Genomic DNA, 13,577 nt, shown 5'->3' on the forward strand with positions numbered 1-13,577 from the left:
ATGGAGGTCTGGATTTGGAGTCATTACTCAAAATTAAAGTGGAAAACCACACTACAGGCTGATCCAACTTTGATGTAATGTCCTTAAAACAAGTCAAAATAAGGTTCAGTAGTGTGTGTGGCCTCCACGTGCCTATATGACCTCCCTACAACGCCTGGGCATGCTCTTGATGAGGTGGCTGATGGTCTCCTGAGGGATCTCCTCCCAGACCTGGACTAAAGCATCCGCCACCGCCAACTCCTGGAGCGAGACATGATATCACAGATGTACTCAACTGGATTCAGGTCTGGGGAACGGGCGGGCCAGTCCATAGCATCAATGCCTTCCTCTTGCAGGAACTGCTGACACACTCCAGCCACATGAGGTCTAGCATTGTCTTGCATTAGGAGGAACCCAGGGACAACCGCACCAGCATATGGTCTCACAAGGGTTCTGAGGATCTCATCTCGGTACCTCATGGCAGTCAGGCTACCTCTGGCGAGCACATGGAGGGCTGTGCGGCCCCCCAAAGAAATGCCACCACACACCATGACTGACCCACCGCCAATCCGGTCATGCTGGACGATGTTACAGGCAGCAGAATGTTCTCCACGGCATCTCCAGACTGTCACGTCTGTCACATGCGCTCAGTGTGAACCTGCTTTCATCTGGGAAGAGCACAGGGCACCAGTGGCGAATTTGCCAATCTTGGTGTTCTCTGGCAAATGCCAAACGTCCTGCACAGTGTTGGGCTGTAAGCACAACCCCCACCTGTGGACGTCGGGCCCTCATACCACCCTCATGGAGTCTGTTTCTGACCGTTTGAGCAGACACATGCACATTTGTGGCCTGCTGGAGGTCATTTTGCAGGGCTCTGGCAGTGCTCCTCCTGTTCCTACTTGCACAAAGGCGGAGGTAGCGGTCCTGCTGCTGGGTTGTTGCCCTCCTACGGCCTCCTCCACGTCTCCTGATGTACTGGCCTGTCCCCTGGTAGCACCTCCATGCTCTGGACACTACGCTGACAGACACAGCAAACCTTCTTGCCCCATCTCGCATTGATGTCCCATCCTGGATGAGCTGCACTACCTGAGCCACTTGTGTGGGTTGTAGACTCCGTCTCATGCTACCACTAGAGTGAAAGCACCGCCAGCATTCAAAAGTGACCAAAACATCAGCCAGGAAGCATAGGAACTGAGAAGTGGTCTGTGCTCCCCACCTGCAGAACCATTCCTTTATTGGGGGTGTCTTGCTCAATGCCTATAATTTCCACCTGTTGTCTATTCCATTTGCACAACAGCATGTGAAATTTATTGTCAATCAGTGTTGCTGCCTAAGTGGACAGTTTGATTTCACAGAAGTGTGATTGACTTGGAGTTACATTGTGTTGTTTAAGTCTTCCCTTTATTTTTTTTAGCAGTGTATATTGTAATGGAGATGGATGGGGGAGAGGGAATAAGCACAAAATTAGATTAGCCAGTGTGGAATTCAAACCACAAGACACATGATTTTTTCTTGCGTCTCTAACATTGCCGCCAACAAGTCTAATGACCACCAGAATCACACCCCAAATGCCATAGGATATCTGGAAAATAATCCATTGCAGAGAGGTAGTCTAATTGTCCGCATAGTCCAATATGATGAATTGAAATGCACAGTGTTGTAGCATATAATATATTCTGATATTATCTTTACCTGATTTGATTCCATGTGTAAAATACTGTAAGCACGTTATTGTTCTGTATTGCTATGTAGCGCCTTTTGTTGGTAGGGAGGTTGTGTTTTCTGTTGCATTTCCCACACACCTCATTGCTACCAAAATAAGAATTAAACTGTGATCCTTCTGAATTTCTTCACTTCTTTATAACATGTTTCTCATCTGGTGCAACACAAATAATACATAATTTGGCATTATAAACTGGGGGGTTCGATCCCTGAATGCTGATTGGCTGACAGCTGTGGTACATCAGATCGTATACCACAGGTATGACAAAACATGTATTTTTACTGCTCTAATTACGTTGGTAACCAGTTTATAATAGCAATAAGGCACCTTGGGGGTTGGGGTATATGGCCAATATACCAGGGCTAAGGGCTGTATCTAAGAACAGCCCTTAGCCGTGGTATATTAGCCATATACCACAACCCCTCATGACTTATTGCTTAAATAAACCATTCAAAATATATGACAAAGGTATGTGTTATTTACAATGTTACTACAATTGAAACTTGACACATTACATTTAAGGTTTCTCTCCTGATGGCAGCTACATGTCTGCTTGACCCAGAACAAAATAAAACAGACATTGCCTGTGTGATGGACTGTTGTGACATTGCAGATACAATAGTGGTGATGCACCACTATGCACCCTCACTCTCAGTGAAAAGCATTGCACTAATCTAGCTTCAACAGCCTGCCATTCACATGCAGTGTTGACAGATATTTTTTGTATTAGTAAGTTCATGGAAAATGTGTTTCTACACCAGCCCTGTTCCTGGAGAGCTACTGTCCTATAGGTTTTCACTCCAAAAACCTACAGGAAAGTAGCTCTCCAGGAACAGGGTTGTGATATGGTTCCTTGATTGTACACAAGGATTGGGTGAAAGAGCAAAAGCAGGCTACGTCATTGCAACCTTTTGAAATCATGCTTCAAACATCTTCAAACATGCGATTGCTTGCTGAAAGTGTAGTTTGGGAATTTGTCGAAAATATTATAGGTTTGCAACCAATCGAGTAAGGAGGTGTTGGTTGCCTGACAACGCAGTAGCCAATCCCTGAGGTGTTTGGTTATTCAGCTCCGGAGTCTACAGGCCAAGCAAGCTCGTCAGGCGGGTTATGTGTTATTTTCCGAGGGTACCTTCATGATGATATAACACGTAGGTTAAGTTTTATTACACGTCACCTGTAGAATGTTTTATGTAGGAGACATTCGCATATCCCTTGGTCTAGATATTGGCGTTATGTTAGTAGCTAGCATGCTAACTCTACTGTACCTGGTTTGACCGTTCAAACAAGTCATCGTTAGCGAGCTAGCTACTGAGGCGTTAAAATCTGTCCTGCAAACGATATTAACTGCACTGTTAGACGAGCTATATATGAGTGCTCCAGCTTGTTGTCTTGCTAGCTACCCCTTGCCCATTGTTCTACAACGGGCTGGTGAAAACAAGCATCTGTGTTTGGTTAAGACGCGTCCATATGTTTAGCACAGTTTTTAATATATATATATATGTTTTTTTATGTTTAGCACAGGTGTCTTGTGGTGAGGAGTTTTGTTAAGAGCCGCGACGCTCTGTCTAAATATACACGCATCGCTTGCGCCACGGTTTTGGAAGACCTTTCATACTGGCGATTTTTTTTTCTTCCTAAAACGAAATGTTAAATTAATACACAACTGTATAGAGTTAAGGTTCCCACATGACCATATTTCGGCGCTTCTTTAGAACAGACGGAAGAAAGTGGACTAATTTTGTTAATGAACGCCTGTGTGTAAATGACACAAACGTGTTGTCACTGAAAAATTCTGCCGGCTGCAACTGTTAAAACATGTATAGTGTGTATTTTGTTTTAATTATTTTGATGTGATAGGAAAGTAAAGGGAATTGTTTCTAGGACCGTACTGCAATTGAGACTTGATTCACGTTTAGATAGAGTATTTGGCTTCCAGGGCCAATTCGCTCTTTGAACAGAACATGTAAGGTCCATGGACTAAGGAGTAACTTTAGGCTCCTTTAGTCCAATAATGTGCTAAATTATCCCTAACCAGTCTATCAATAACAAGTCCTCGGGGAGCTCGAGCCTTCCACCATTCACCAACTGGTCCCACTTTCTTTTAGTCTGTCTCTCTGTTTCAAACTCGATGATGTAGTGAGACTGTATCATGAACTTAATCTGGTATTGGAAGTGGATTTCTAATCACACATTCAACCTGGCACACCACGTCATTTGTGTAATATTGATATCAACCTTTATTCACACTCATAAAGACTTGCATAACGTTTGTTGAATTCCCAGTGTGTTATCACTATACTTTAAACAATCTAAAAGCACAATCAAATTCCAATGGAAAAACAATGTCAGATTGTTGATTTAGTTGCCATCTAAATGTGTTATCACTGCACTTTCATTAAAAAAAAGATACAACAAAGTTCAAATGGGAATACAATGTCAGATGTGTTGTATTCATACAACAACTTAATGTTTTATTTCTGTGCTTAATCTAGGCCTAATTGCTAGGGATGCACGATATATCGGTGAACATATCAGAATCAGACGATATTAGCTAAAAATGCCAAAGCCGTTATCTGCCTGATGTCTAGTTTAAAGCCGATGTAAAAAACGATGTCAAAGCTGACGTGCATGCCTATATAACATAGGTACACAAAGTAATGACGCCACATAAAATTTTGCGCTACATGTTCAACACAGCATTCCTAACCCAGCCCACAATGTCTACTGTGTGGATCGAGCAGTCAACAAGTCGAGCAGTCATTTGAAAGAGTAAGAACATTTCAGCGAGACAACTCAAAGGCGAAATCCATTAACTCCATTAACTACAATGGAATTCATTGTCCTTGACAATCAACCATTCTCTGTCGTGGGTGATGTTGGCCTTAGCGACTGGTCGAGCACCGGTACACACTATCGTTACCAAGTTCGCTATTGTTACACAGTAATAGCACCACTGCTTTTAGCTTCACTGATTTGATTGGTTACTAATAATATAATTTAAAATCACTCCAATTGTGTCCTATATGTGTTTAGACATGGTGACAATTTACGGTGTCATGCACAAAGTAGATGTCCTAACCGACTTGCCGTTTGGGTCTTTGGAACGCCATTTGGGTCTTTGCTTGTCAACACTATTTGACACGTCAAATAACACTGTTCTTTTATAGAATGTTGTATGTTCTGAATAGAGGTCGGCCAATTATGATTTTTCAACACCGATACCGATTTATTGGAGGACAAAAATGGCCGATACCGATTAATCGGACGATTTTTACAATGTTTTTAAAATGTATTTGTAGTAATGACAATTATAACAGTACTGGATTAACACTTTTAATTTAATATAATACATCAATAAAATCAATTTAGCCTCAAATAAATAAGGAAACATGTTCAATTTGGTTTAAATAGTGCAAAAACAAAGTGTTGGAGAAAAAAATAAAAGTGCAATATGTGCCATGTAAGAAAACTAACATTTAAGTTCCTTGCTCAGAACATGAGAACATATGAAAGCTGGTGGTTCCTTTTAACATGAGTCTTCAATATTCCCAGGTAAGAAGTTTTAGGTTGTAGTTATTATAGAAATTATAGGACTATTTCTCTCTACCATTTGTATTTCATATACCTTTGACTATTGTATGTTCTTATTAGAGGTCGACCGATTAATCGCAGTGGCCGATTAATTAGGGCCGATTTCAAGTTTTCATAACAATCGGAAATCGGTATTTTTGGGCGCCAATTTGCGGAATTTTTACATTGGTTATTTATTTTTTATACCTTTAGCCAATCGGCCATTCCGAATAATTGGCAGACCTCTAGAAATAACATTAATTCAACCAGTTTGTGCCCAGTGGGATAACTCAATCAGATGGAAGGAATTCGGCTGTGCAGTTATACCTAAACCACTGGGCAAAAACCTGATTGAATCAACTGTGTTTCCACGTAATTTCAAACCCCAAAATATGTGACGGCGTTGAATCAATGTGAAAAATGAATTTGATTTGTTAGAAGTCATCAACATAAGGGCATTTAGACTTTTTTTTCACCCAACTTTTAACCTAGGCCTAAATCCAATGACGTTGAATCCACGTTAGTTGACAACTCAACCAATTGTAAATCAAAACTAGACATTGAACGGACGTCTGTGCCCAGTGGGCAGGATTTATCAAGTTAATTAACAGTCAGTTTATTAAGTGTCTGACTTGCCTACTAAATAAGCTTGGTAGGTTCACCATCTGTCCAGTAGATTCAATTAGATTAAGTGTCACCAGAAGGTCCTGAATGGTTTGGGTGGTAAAGCAATATAAATTATTGAAACAATCCCAACATGCATAAATTGTTTTCCCACTTCCTAAAATTTTATTTTTTGTTTTGTTATTGTGATTTTGTTTACTTCAATTTCATTTTGTTGACCCATTTCAAATTTAACAAAGCCTACATTTTATAGCCCTAGGCTAACCCTACAATTATTCATTTCCTCAGTGCTTGTCTGGTCAACTGTTTTCGAAAGGGTAGCCTACAAGCCATTGGTTGTTTTAATTGCACAAGGGACTGTCTGTTTCTTTAGATAAAATACCATATTGTCTCTTGGATTAGGCTGGTGATAAGAGTATGAGGAGATGGTATGTAGCTATTCCATTTGTTAATAGCTTAACTTCATTGGTAACATTGTGTATTGCCCAGTTACTTTGCTCTGACTTGGTGGTTCCTTCTTTCCTCAACCACATTTGTAGTTGTACAAATCATATGCTATAACATGCTAATATAGAATACTAATATGTAGGTTTATTTGATGTGCAAAAACCATCAGTGCCTTAAACTGCAATTCAACCTTTGGATTCTTACAATGACAATATGAATCCCGGCCTGTGTTGCTGTAGAATTGGTGCCTGCTGAGATAAAGGATTTGGCTTTGTCCCTTCCTAATAAGCTCCCCACACTCCCCTGTTCTTTAGGCTATTGCATGTTTCCATCCCTCCTTGTAGACGTCCTTCGTCCCTAGTAATCCCGCGTCCACTTGTTGAATGTGCACTGCTAATCTATTATCTGCCCCTCTATTTCAGGAGCTGTCTGCGTAGGCCATTCTGTGAGCTGCATGTATCCTGGGAGGTAGCGGATGATCCAGACACATTCAGTGTGTTCTGAAGCACCGCTGCCCTGAGGGAGTCTGGAGGACTGCAGCGATGCCAGAATCTTCACTTGGTGAGTATTACATTGACCTTATGCTTGTGGTTTTCATTGAAATTGTGATGCACTTTTTCAGCTTTGTTTAGTTTGATTATGATTCTCCATTTGTCACTCCACTAGTAGTATAGAGCTAGCCTACTTAGTTAAAGATGCAGTGATGAGTAGCTAGGCTGCTACTGTCTCATTTTTCTGGTGCTCTACATAAAGTAAAGCCTCATGTGTAAAGGAGAAGATTAAATTGACAGAAATAGCAGATTAATGCTATTTTAAGGTTGTGTGCCCATAGTAACCTCAATTCCAAAATTCACTCGTAAAAGGAATGCCTCATTGCCTTTCTGTTATCACGAAGATATTATACTATCTATGCATACTATTTTGCTTTCCAATAGTCCACCACAGTAGACGCGTCCATAATACCCAGAAAAACACCGAAATGGTTCTAGTGTTAATTTTTTGCATTACATTTTTACATTGCAATAAAACAGATATTTTTTTATTGTGTGTTTGGTGCAGGCTTACCTTGGCGCAACGTTTTGTAATTTGTGTAATTCTCTCTCGAACAATGTGAGTTTTATCAATATATTCACCTCAATTTACTCCAAAAAATGTGCAATGCTAATTATTGATAAGTTACCTGGCCCGAGAGAGATTTTTGCGGTCATCAAAATGTCGCACCAGGGTAACCCTACATGAAGTAGTTCTAAAATCCCAGATGGAAAAATGGAATAGTGAAAAAACTATTGAAACATTTTCTGGGGTTTATGACTCATACTGTTGTACTCAATGTCATTTTCTGTTCCCAGAATTTTGTATTTATTTCATGCTAATGATTCAAAATTAGACTGACAATAAGGTTGGAATTCAAGTGTTTCTAATAGCCCTGGATTTTCACTCAGTTTTTATACTGTAGCCTATTGGGTGTTTCAACCATGTTGAAGGAGAATTTTACTATTTAGGGCTTTAATCTGTATTTTTTATGTATATTAAATAAGGGTCCTGAATCTTACCCCATCAGCAATTGACTTCCTCAAACTCATTCTGGAGTTCAGGGCATCCAAAACGTGAACAAAGGCTTCAAAAACACCCGAATACGTAATTTTACAAACGGCAAAGCTCTCACGAACATTTCTGACTATGAAGTCGAATTTGCAGGTGAACCTTATTTCTTTGAACCGGAATACACAGAGGAGGAGCTTCAACAGATGGAGGATGACCGAGAAAGGAGAGAGACAGAGCAGGCAGAGGCTCAGGCTTATAATCATCAAGCATCCGAGGCCCGACTCAGGACATCTGGGGACTAGTGCTGTACCTGAGGGCAATGCCAAGCAATGCCCACTGAGAACTAGTGTCTTTGCTGCCCAGATTGGGACCTGCTTATGCCACCCTTGGAAAATCTATGTGTCTGGCGACGAGAGAACGTTGACCCGCGAGCCCACCCAACTCTGTGTAACCAGTGACAATAACTTTCCAGCCCTCATTAACCCGGCAGTTGTAGAAACATTTTCCATGTGCGAAAAATAAGCTGGAAGAAGAGACCTCGGCCAGGGGGACCAAATGTCCACCTGTCAATAAAGTAAGTACCGGTAGTTTTTAAGTGATAAATAGACTTCCCAGCATTACAGTATTCATAGGCTGTGTCAAATGTCATCCCTCACCCAAATGCTCACCAGTAGGCCTACCTAGTGTTATTCTGCTTTAGCACAGATATTTATATTTATTAATTTTCTAGGCAATATAGACTTGTGGTCTTGGAATGGGGATTGAAAGGCAAATGACTTGGCGTTGGCCAGAGACGAGTGTTACTCAGTTGCATCGTCAGAATCATCTGCAACAAGTCTCCTTTACCCACCGGTGTCTACGTTGGATTCAAGGAGGCAGATGAAGCCTTCAGAATCCTTTGCAATCTTCAACCGATGGCTCATATCCTTTCCCCTTCTATACTAGTGTATTCGGAAAGTATTCAGACCCCTTGACTTTTTCCACATTTCTTGCTACATTACAGCCATATTCTAAAATTGATTAAATCATTGTTTTCCCACATCAATCTACAAACAATACTCCATAATGACAAAGTGAAAACAGGTTTTTAGACCTTTTTGAAAATAAAAAACAGATACCTATTTACATAAGTATTCATACCATTTGCTATGAGACTCGAAATTGAGCTCAGGTGCATCCTGGTTCCATTGAACATCCTTGAGATGTTTTTTCAACTTTATTGTATTCCACCTGTGGTAAATTCATCTTTCCCTCAATCCTGACTTGTCTCCCAATCCCTGCCGATGGAAAAACATTCCCCAAAGCATGATGCTGCCACCACCATGCTTCACCGTAGGGATGGTGTCAGGTTTCCTCCAGACGTGACGCTTGGCATTCAGGCAAAAGTGTTCAATTTTGGTTTCATCAGACCAGAGAATCTTGTTTCTCATGGTCTGAGAGTCCTTTAGGTGCCATTTGGCAAACTCCAAGCGGACTGTCATGTGCCTTTTTTTTTACTGAGGAGTGGCTTCCGTCTGGCCACATAAAGGCCTGATTGGTGCAGTGCTGCAGAGATGGTTGTCCTTCTGGAAGTTTCTCCCATCTCCACAGAGGAACTCTGGAGCTCTGTAAGAGTGATCATCGGGTTCTTGGTCACCTCCCTGACCAAGGCCCTTCTCCCCTGATTGCTCAGTTTCGCTGGGCAACCAGCTTTAGGAGGTTCCAAACTTCTTCCATTTAAGAATGATGGAGGCCACTGTGTTCTTGGGGACCTTCAATGCTTCCCCAGGTCAGTGCCTTGACACAATCCTGTCTTGGAGCTCTACAGACCATTTCTCCAGCCTCATGGCTTGGTTTTTGCTCTGACATGCACTGTCAACTGTGGAACCTTATCAGTGATGGAAAAAGTACCCAATTGTCATACTTGAGTAAAGTTAAAGATACCTTTTTAATAGAGAATGACTCAAGTAAGTCACCCAGTAAAGTAATACTTGAGTAAAAGTATTTGATTTGATTTTAATTATACTCAAGTATCAAAAGTACAAATACAAATCATTTCACATTTCTTATATTATGCAATCCAGACGTAACGCTTTTCTTGTTTTTTAAATTTACAGATAGCCAGGGGCAACACTCAGACATAAGTTACAAACAAATCATTTGTGTGAGTCCGTCAGCTCTGAGGCAGTAGGGATGAACAAGGGTGCTCTCTTGATAAGTGTGTGAATTGAACTATTTTCCTATCCTGCTAAGCATTCGAAATGTAACGAGTACTTTTGAGTATCAGGGAAAATGTATGGAGTAAAACGTACGTTATTTTCCAAGAGAATGTACCGGAGTAAAAGTAAAAATATAAATCTTAAGGTAGAGATGCCACAAAAATCTACTTAAAAGTACTTTAAAGTATTTTTACTTAAGCACTTTACACCACTGGACCTTATATAGACAGGTGTGCCTTTCCAATCAATAGAATTTACCAGAGCCTGACTCCAATCAAGTTGCAGAAACTTCTCAAGGATGATTATGGAAACAGGATGCACCTGAGCTCAATTTCACGTCTCAAAGCAAATGGTCTGAATACTTATGTAAATAAGGTATTTACGTTTTTTATTTTTAGTATATTTGCAAAAATATCTTTAAACCTGTTTTCGCTTTGTCATTATGGTGTGTGTGGATGGAGGGAAAAAAAGAATGAATCCATTTTAGAACAAGGCTGTAACATAACAAAATGTGGAAAAAGTCAAGGGGTCTGAATGCTTTCCAAATGCACTGTAAATAAGAGCTGACTCAGTGTTTCACCTTTCATCAGTGATTTTACTTTATTAGGTAGGTAGCTAGCATATCTCTTACCTCGATTTCAATTTCTGCTGCTCCTAGACAGGCCCGGCAACGTCTTTCAATGGTTGGTATTGTTGGATTCGGGGTTAAACTTGGAACATTGTTATATTCAGAAGTATAGGAACATTAGTTACAAAAGAGACATGAGGGGTGCCATAATGAAGCTTGGAAGGGGCTGAGTGCAGGGAAAACAATCGCATGTGACAGTACTGATAAGGGGAGAAACAGTTAGTCTCATATCACTTAGTTCCCTGCTTAACAAGAATAATGCAATGTTTAGAGATGAGGAGGAGACTCCACTCATAGTGGTGTATGAATACCACCACGGGGAAGCCATGTCTGTGTCTGAATTACAGCTGTATCGACCCTTTGGGGATAGTTAAACTTGGTTAAAGCCTAAAGCTAGGGGGCAGAATTTTCACTTTTAGATAAATAGCGTGCCCAATTTCAACTTCCTGCTACTCATGACAAAAATATAAGATATGCATAGTATTTATAGATTTGGATAGAAAACACTCTGAAGTTTCTAAAACTGTTTGAATCATGTCTGTGAGTATAACAGCACTTTTTTTAGCAAGCAAAACCCCGAGGACTAACTGTTCAGATTATTTTTTATTCCCATCTCTGTTCACTATATTGCAATAGGAACCAATTTTCAGTTCCTACCGCTTCCACATGATGTCACCAGTCTTTGGAATATGGTTGAGGTTATTTCTTTGTCTTATAAAGAAGTAGGCCAACTCGGAACTGGGGACACTTTTGTGAGTTGCGCAAGACGTGAAGAGCAGAGCTGGTTTCTTTTCGTTCATGTATTGAATAGAGATTGCCCCGTCTACAATTTGATCGATTATTAACGTTTAAAAATACCTAACGTTGTATTACAAAAGTAGTTTGAAATATTTTGGCAAAGTTTATAGGCAACTTTTGAAATATTTTGTAGTGACGTTGTGTTTTTCTAAGCTGTTTTTTTCTGGATCAAACGAGCTTTATTAGACATTTTCCATATGTAGCTTTGTGGTATATGCTAGTACCGTAAAGTTTAGAGTAAGTCCTGAGCAGGATAGATCCTGTATAAATCCTGTGGAGGGTAAGTCTCATACCTTTAACCTGTTAGTCCTACCCCCTACTTTTTCGAACATTCTGTTAAAAATCGCGCAACATTTCAGCGCCCTGCTGCTCATGCCAGGAATATAGTATATGCATATGATTAGTATGTGTGGATAGAAAACACTCAGACGTTTATAAAACTGGTTAAATCACTGCTGTGACTATAACAGAACGTGCGTTTCGTCGAAAAGTGCAGGAAAATCTGATCACTGAAAATGGAAATAAATATCCATGCGCTACTTCTAGGAATTGTTCAAAGTGAACCGGATTAAATGAGGCCGAGGTTACAGTGCCTACAGCTTCCACACGATGTCTAGAGTCTTGTCATTTGATTCGACTTTGATTCTTGGTCAAACCGACACAAGGGACCCGATTCCCTCCGGTCTCCGACCGGATGTTTTGGTCGAGAGCTGTTTTGGTCGAGATCTTTTTCCAGACGGACACCTATAGAATTTACATCGCCTCCTGATGAATTTTATCGCTTATTAACGTGTACTAATACCTAAAGTTGCATTTCAAAAGTATTTCAAAGTGTTTTGTGAAAGTTTATCGTCAACTTTTTTAATTAAAAAAATGACGTTACGTTATGAAACGCTATTTTTTTTTCGTTTATCACACAGTCTTCATAGATCGATATCTAGGCTATATATGGACCGATTTAATTGAAAAAAAGACCCAATAGTGATTATGGGACATCTAGGAGTGCCAACAAAGAAGATGGTCAAAGGTAATGAATGTTTTATATTTTATTTGTGCGGTTTGTGTAGCGACGACTATGCTAATTATTTTGTTTACGTCCCCTGCGGGTCTTTTGGGGTGTTACATGCTATCAGATAATAGCTTCTCATGCTTTCGCCGAAAAGCATTTTAAAAATCTGACTTGTTGCCTGGATTCACAACGAGTGTAGCTTTAATTCAATACCCTGCATGTGTATTTTAATGAACGTTTGAGTTTTAACTAATACTATTAGCATTTAGCGTAGAGCATTTGCATTTCCAGATCTCTAGATGGGACGCCTGCGTTCCAGGTAGGACCAAGAGGTTAAAGAGAGTAAGTCTTGAGCAGGATAGATCCTGTAGAGGGTAACATTTCATAAATAAAGTCCCAAGCAGAAAGCCTGTGGAGTGTAAAATCTCATAGAGAGAGGGGAAGTTCTGAATAGGGTAACCTGTGGAGGGTAAAAACCTAGTGTAACGGTATATTGGCCAGACCCGTAAGAAGGGAGTCGCAGTGGCCGTGACAGCGCAGGGTGTGAGTGTGTGTGTGAAAGAGAGGTTCATTTTATGCCCTGTTGGGGTAGTGAACCATGGTAGATTATGTGGAAATAGAAAGACAAGTGTGAATAATTTTGTTGTGAAGTGCTCAATAATAGTGAATACGGGAAAAAGCCATTAAGTCATCCGTGTTCTCCAGTAATACATTTCCAGACGCTATTAATTGTTGTCCGGGGGAGTGTGTAGCGCGAATAATAGTTGTGTATTTTAGACGGGAGTGAAGAAATCCAAAACACACTTAACACCGTCGGGAGAGGTTAAGGAATAATAACTATTGATATGGCGACAAACGGCCCCGATTCTCCCTGTCATATAGAGCTAAAGGATTTTAATAAAGCCATGGGGGTGCTGAAAGAAGAACACGAGCATTCTAACAATTGTTGTCCTTGATGATCTTTATGGCCTTCCTGTAACATCGGGTGGTGTAGGTGTCCTGGAGGGCAGGTAGTTTGCCCCTGGTGATACGTTGTGCAGACCTCACTACCCT

General features: G+C 40.5%; 1 protein-coding gene across 3 annotated transcripts in view; it reads left to right on the forward strand.

Moving 5' to 3' along the window:
• Positions 1-2,728: 2,728 nt before the first annotated feature.
• Positions 2,729-13,577, forward strand: part of LOC123994958 (afadin- and alpha-actinin-binding protein-like) — a 29,756-nt gene continuing 18,907 nt past the window's right edge. The window contains exons 1-3 of one of the 3 annotated variants that reach the window (XM_046298107.1): positions 5,217-5,257; positions 6,769-6,907; positions 8,045-8,465. Coding sequence is in view for 1 of the 3 variants with exons in the window: in XM_046298110.1 (XP_046154066.1) it covers positions 6,889-6,907 (19 nt within the window). In the remaining 2 variants the exon portion in view is untranslated. Of the gene's footprint in view, positions 2,854-5,216; positions 5,258-6,768; positions 6,908-8,044; positions 8,466-13,577 lie in introns of those variants that run through there. The other 2 variants (XM_046298110.1, XM_046298108.1) reach the window with 2 other exon arrangements.

The sequence above is a fragment of the Oncorhynchus gorbuscha genome, linkage group LG14, assembly GCF_021184085.1.
Source record: "Oncorhynchus gorbuscha isolate QuinsamMale2020 ecotype Even-year linkage group LG14, OgorEven_v1.0, whole genome shotgun sequence".
Taxonomy (NCBI): domain Eukaryota; kingdom Metazoa; phylum Chordata; class Actinopteri; order Salmoniformes; family Salmonidae; genus Oncorhynchus; species Oncorhynchus gorbuscha.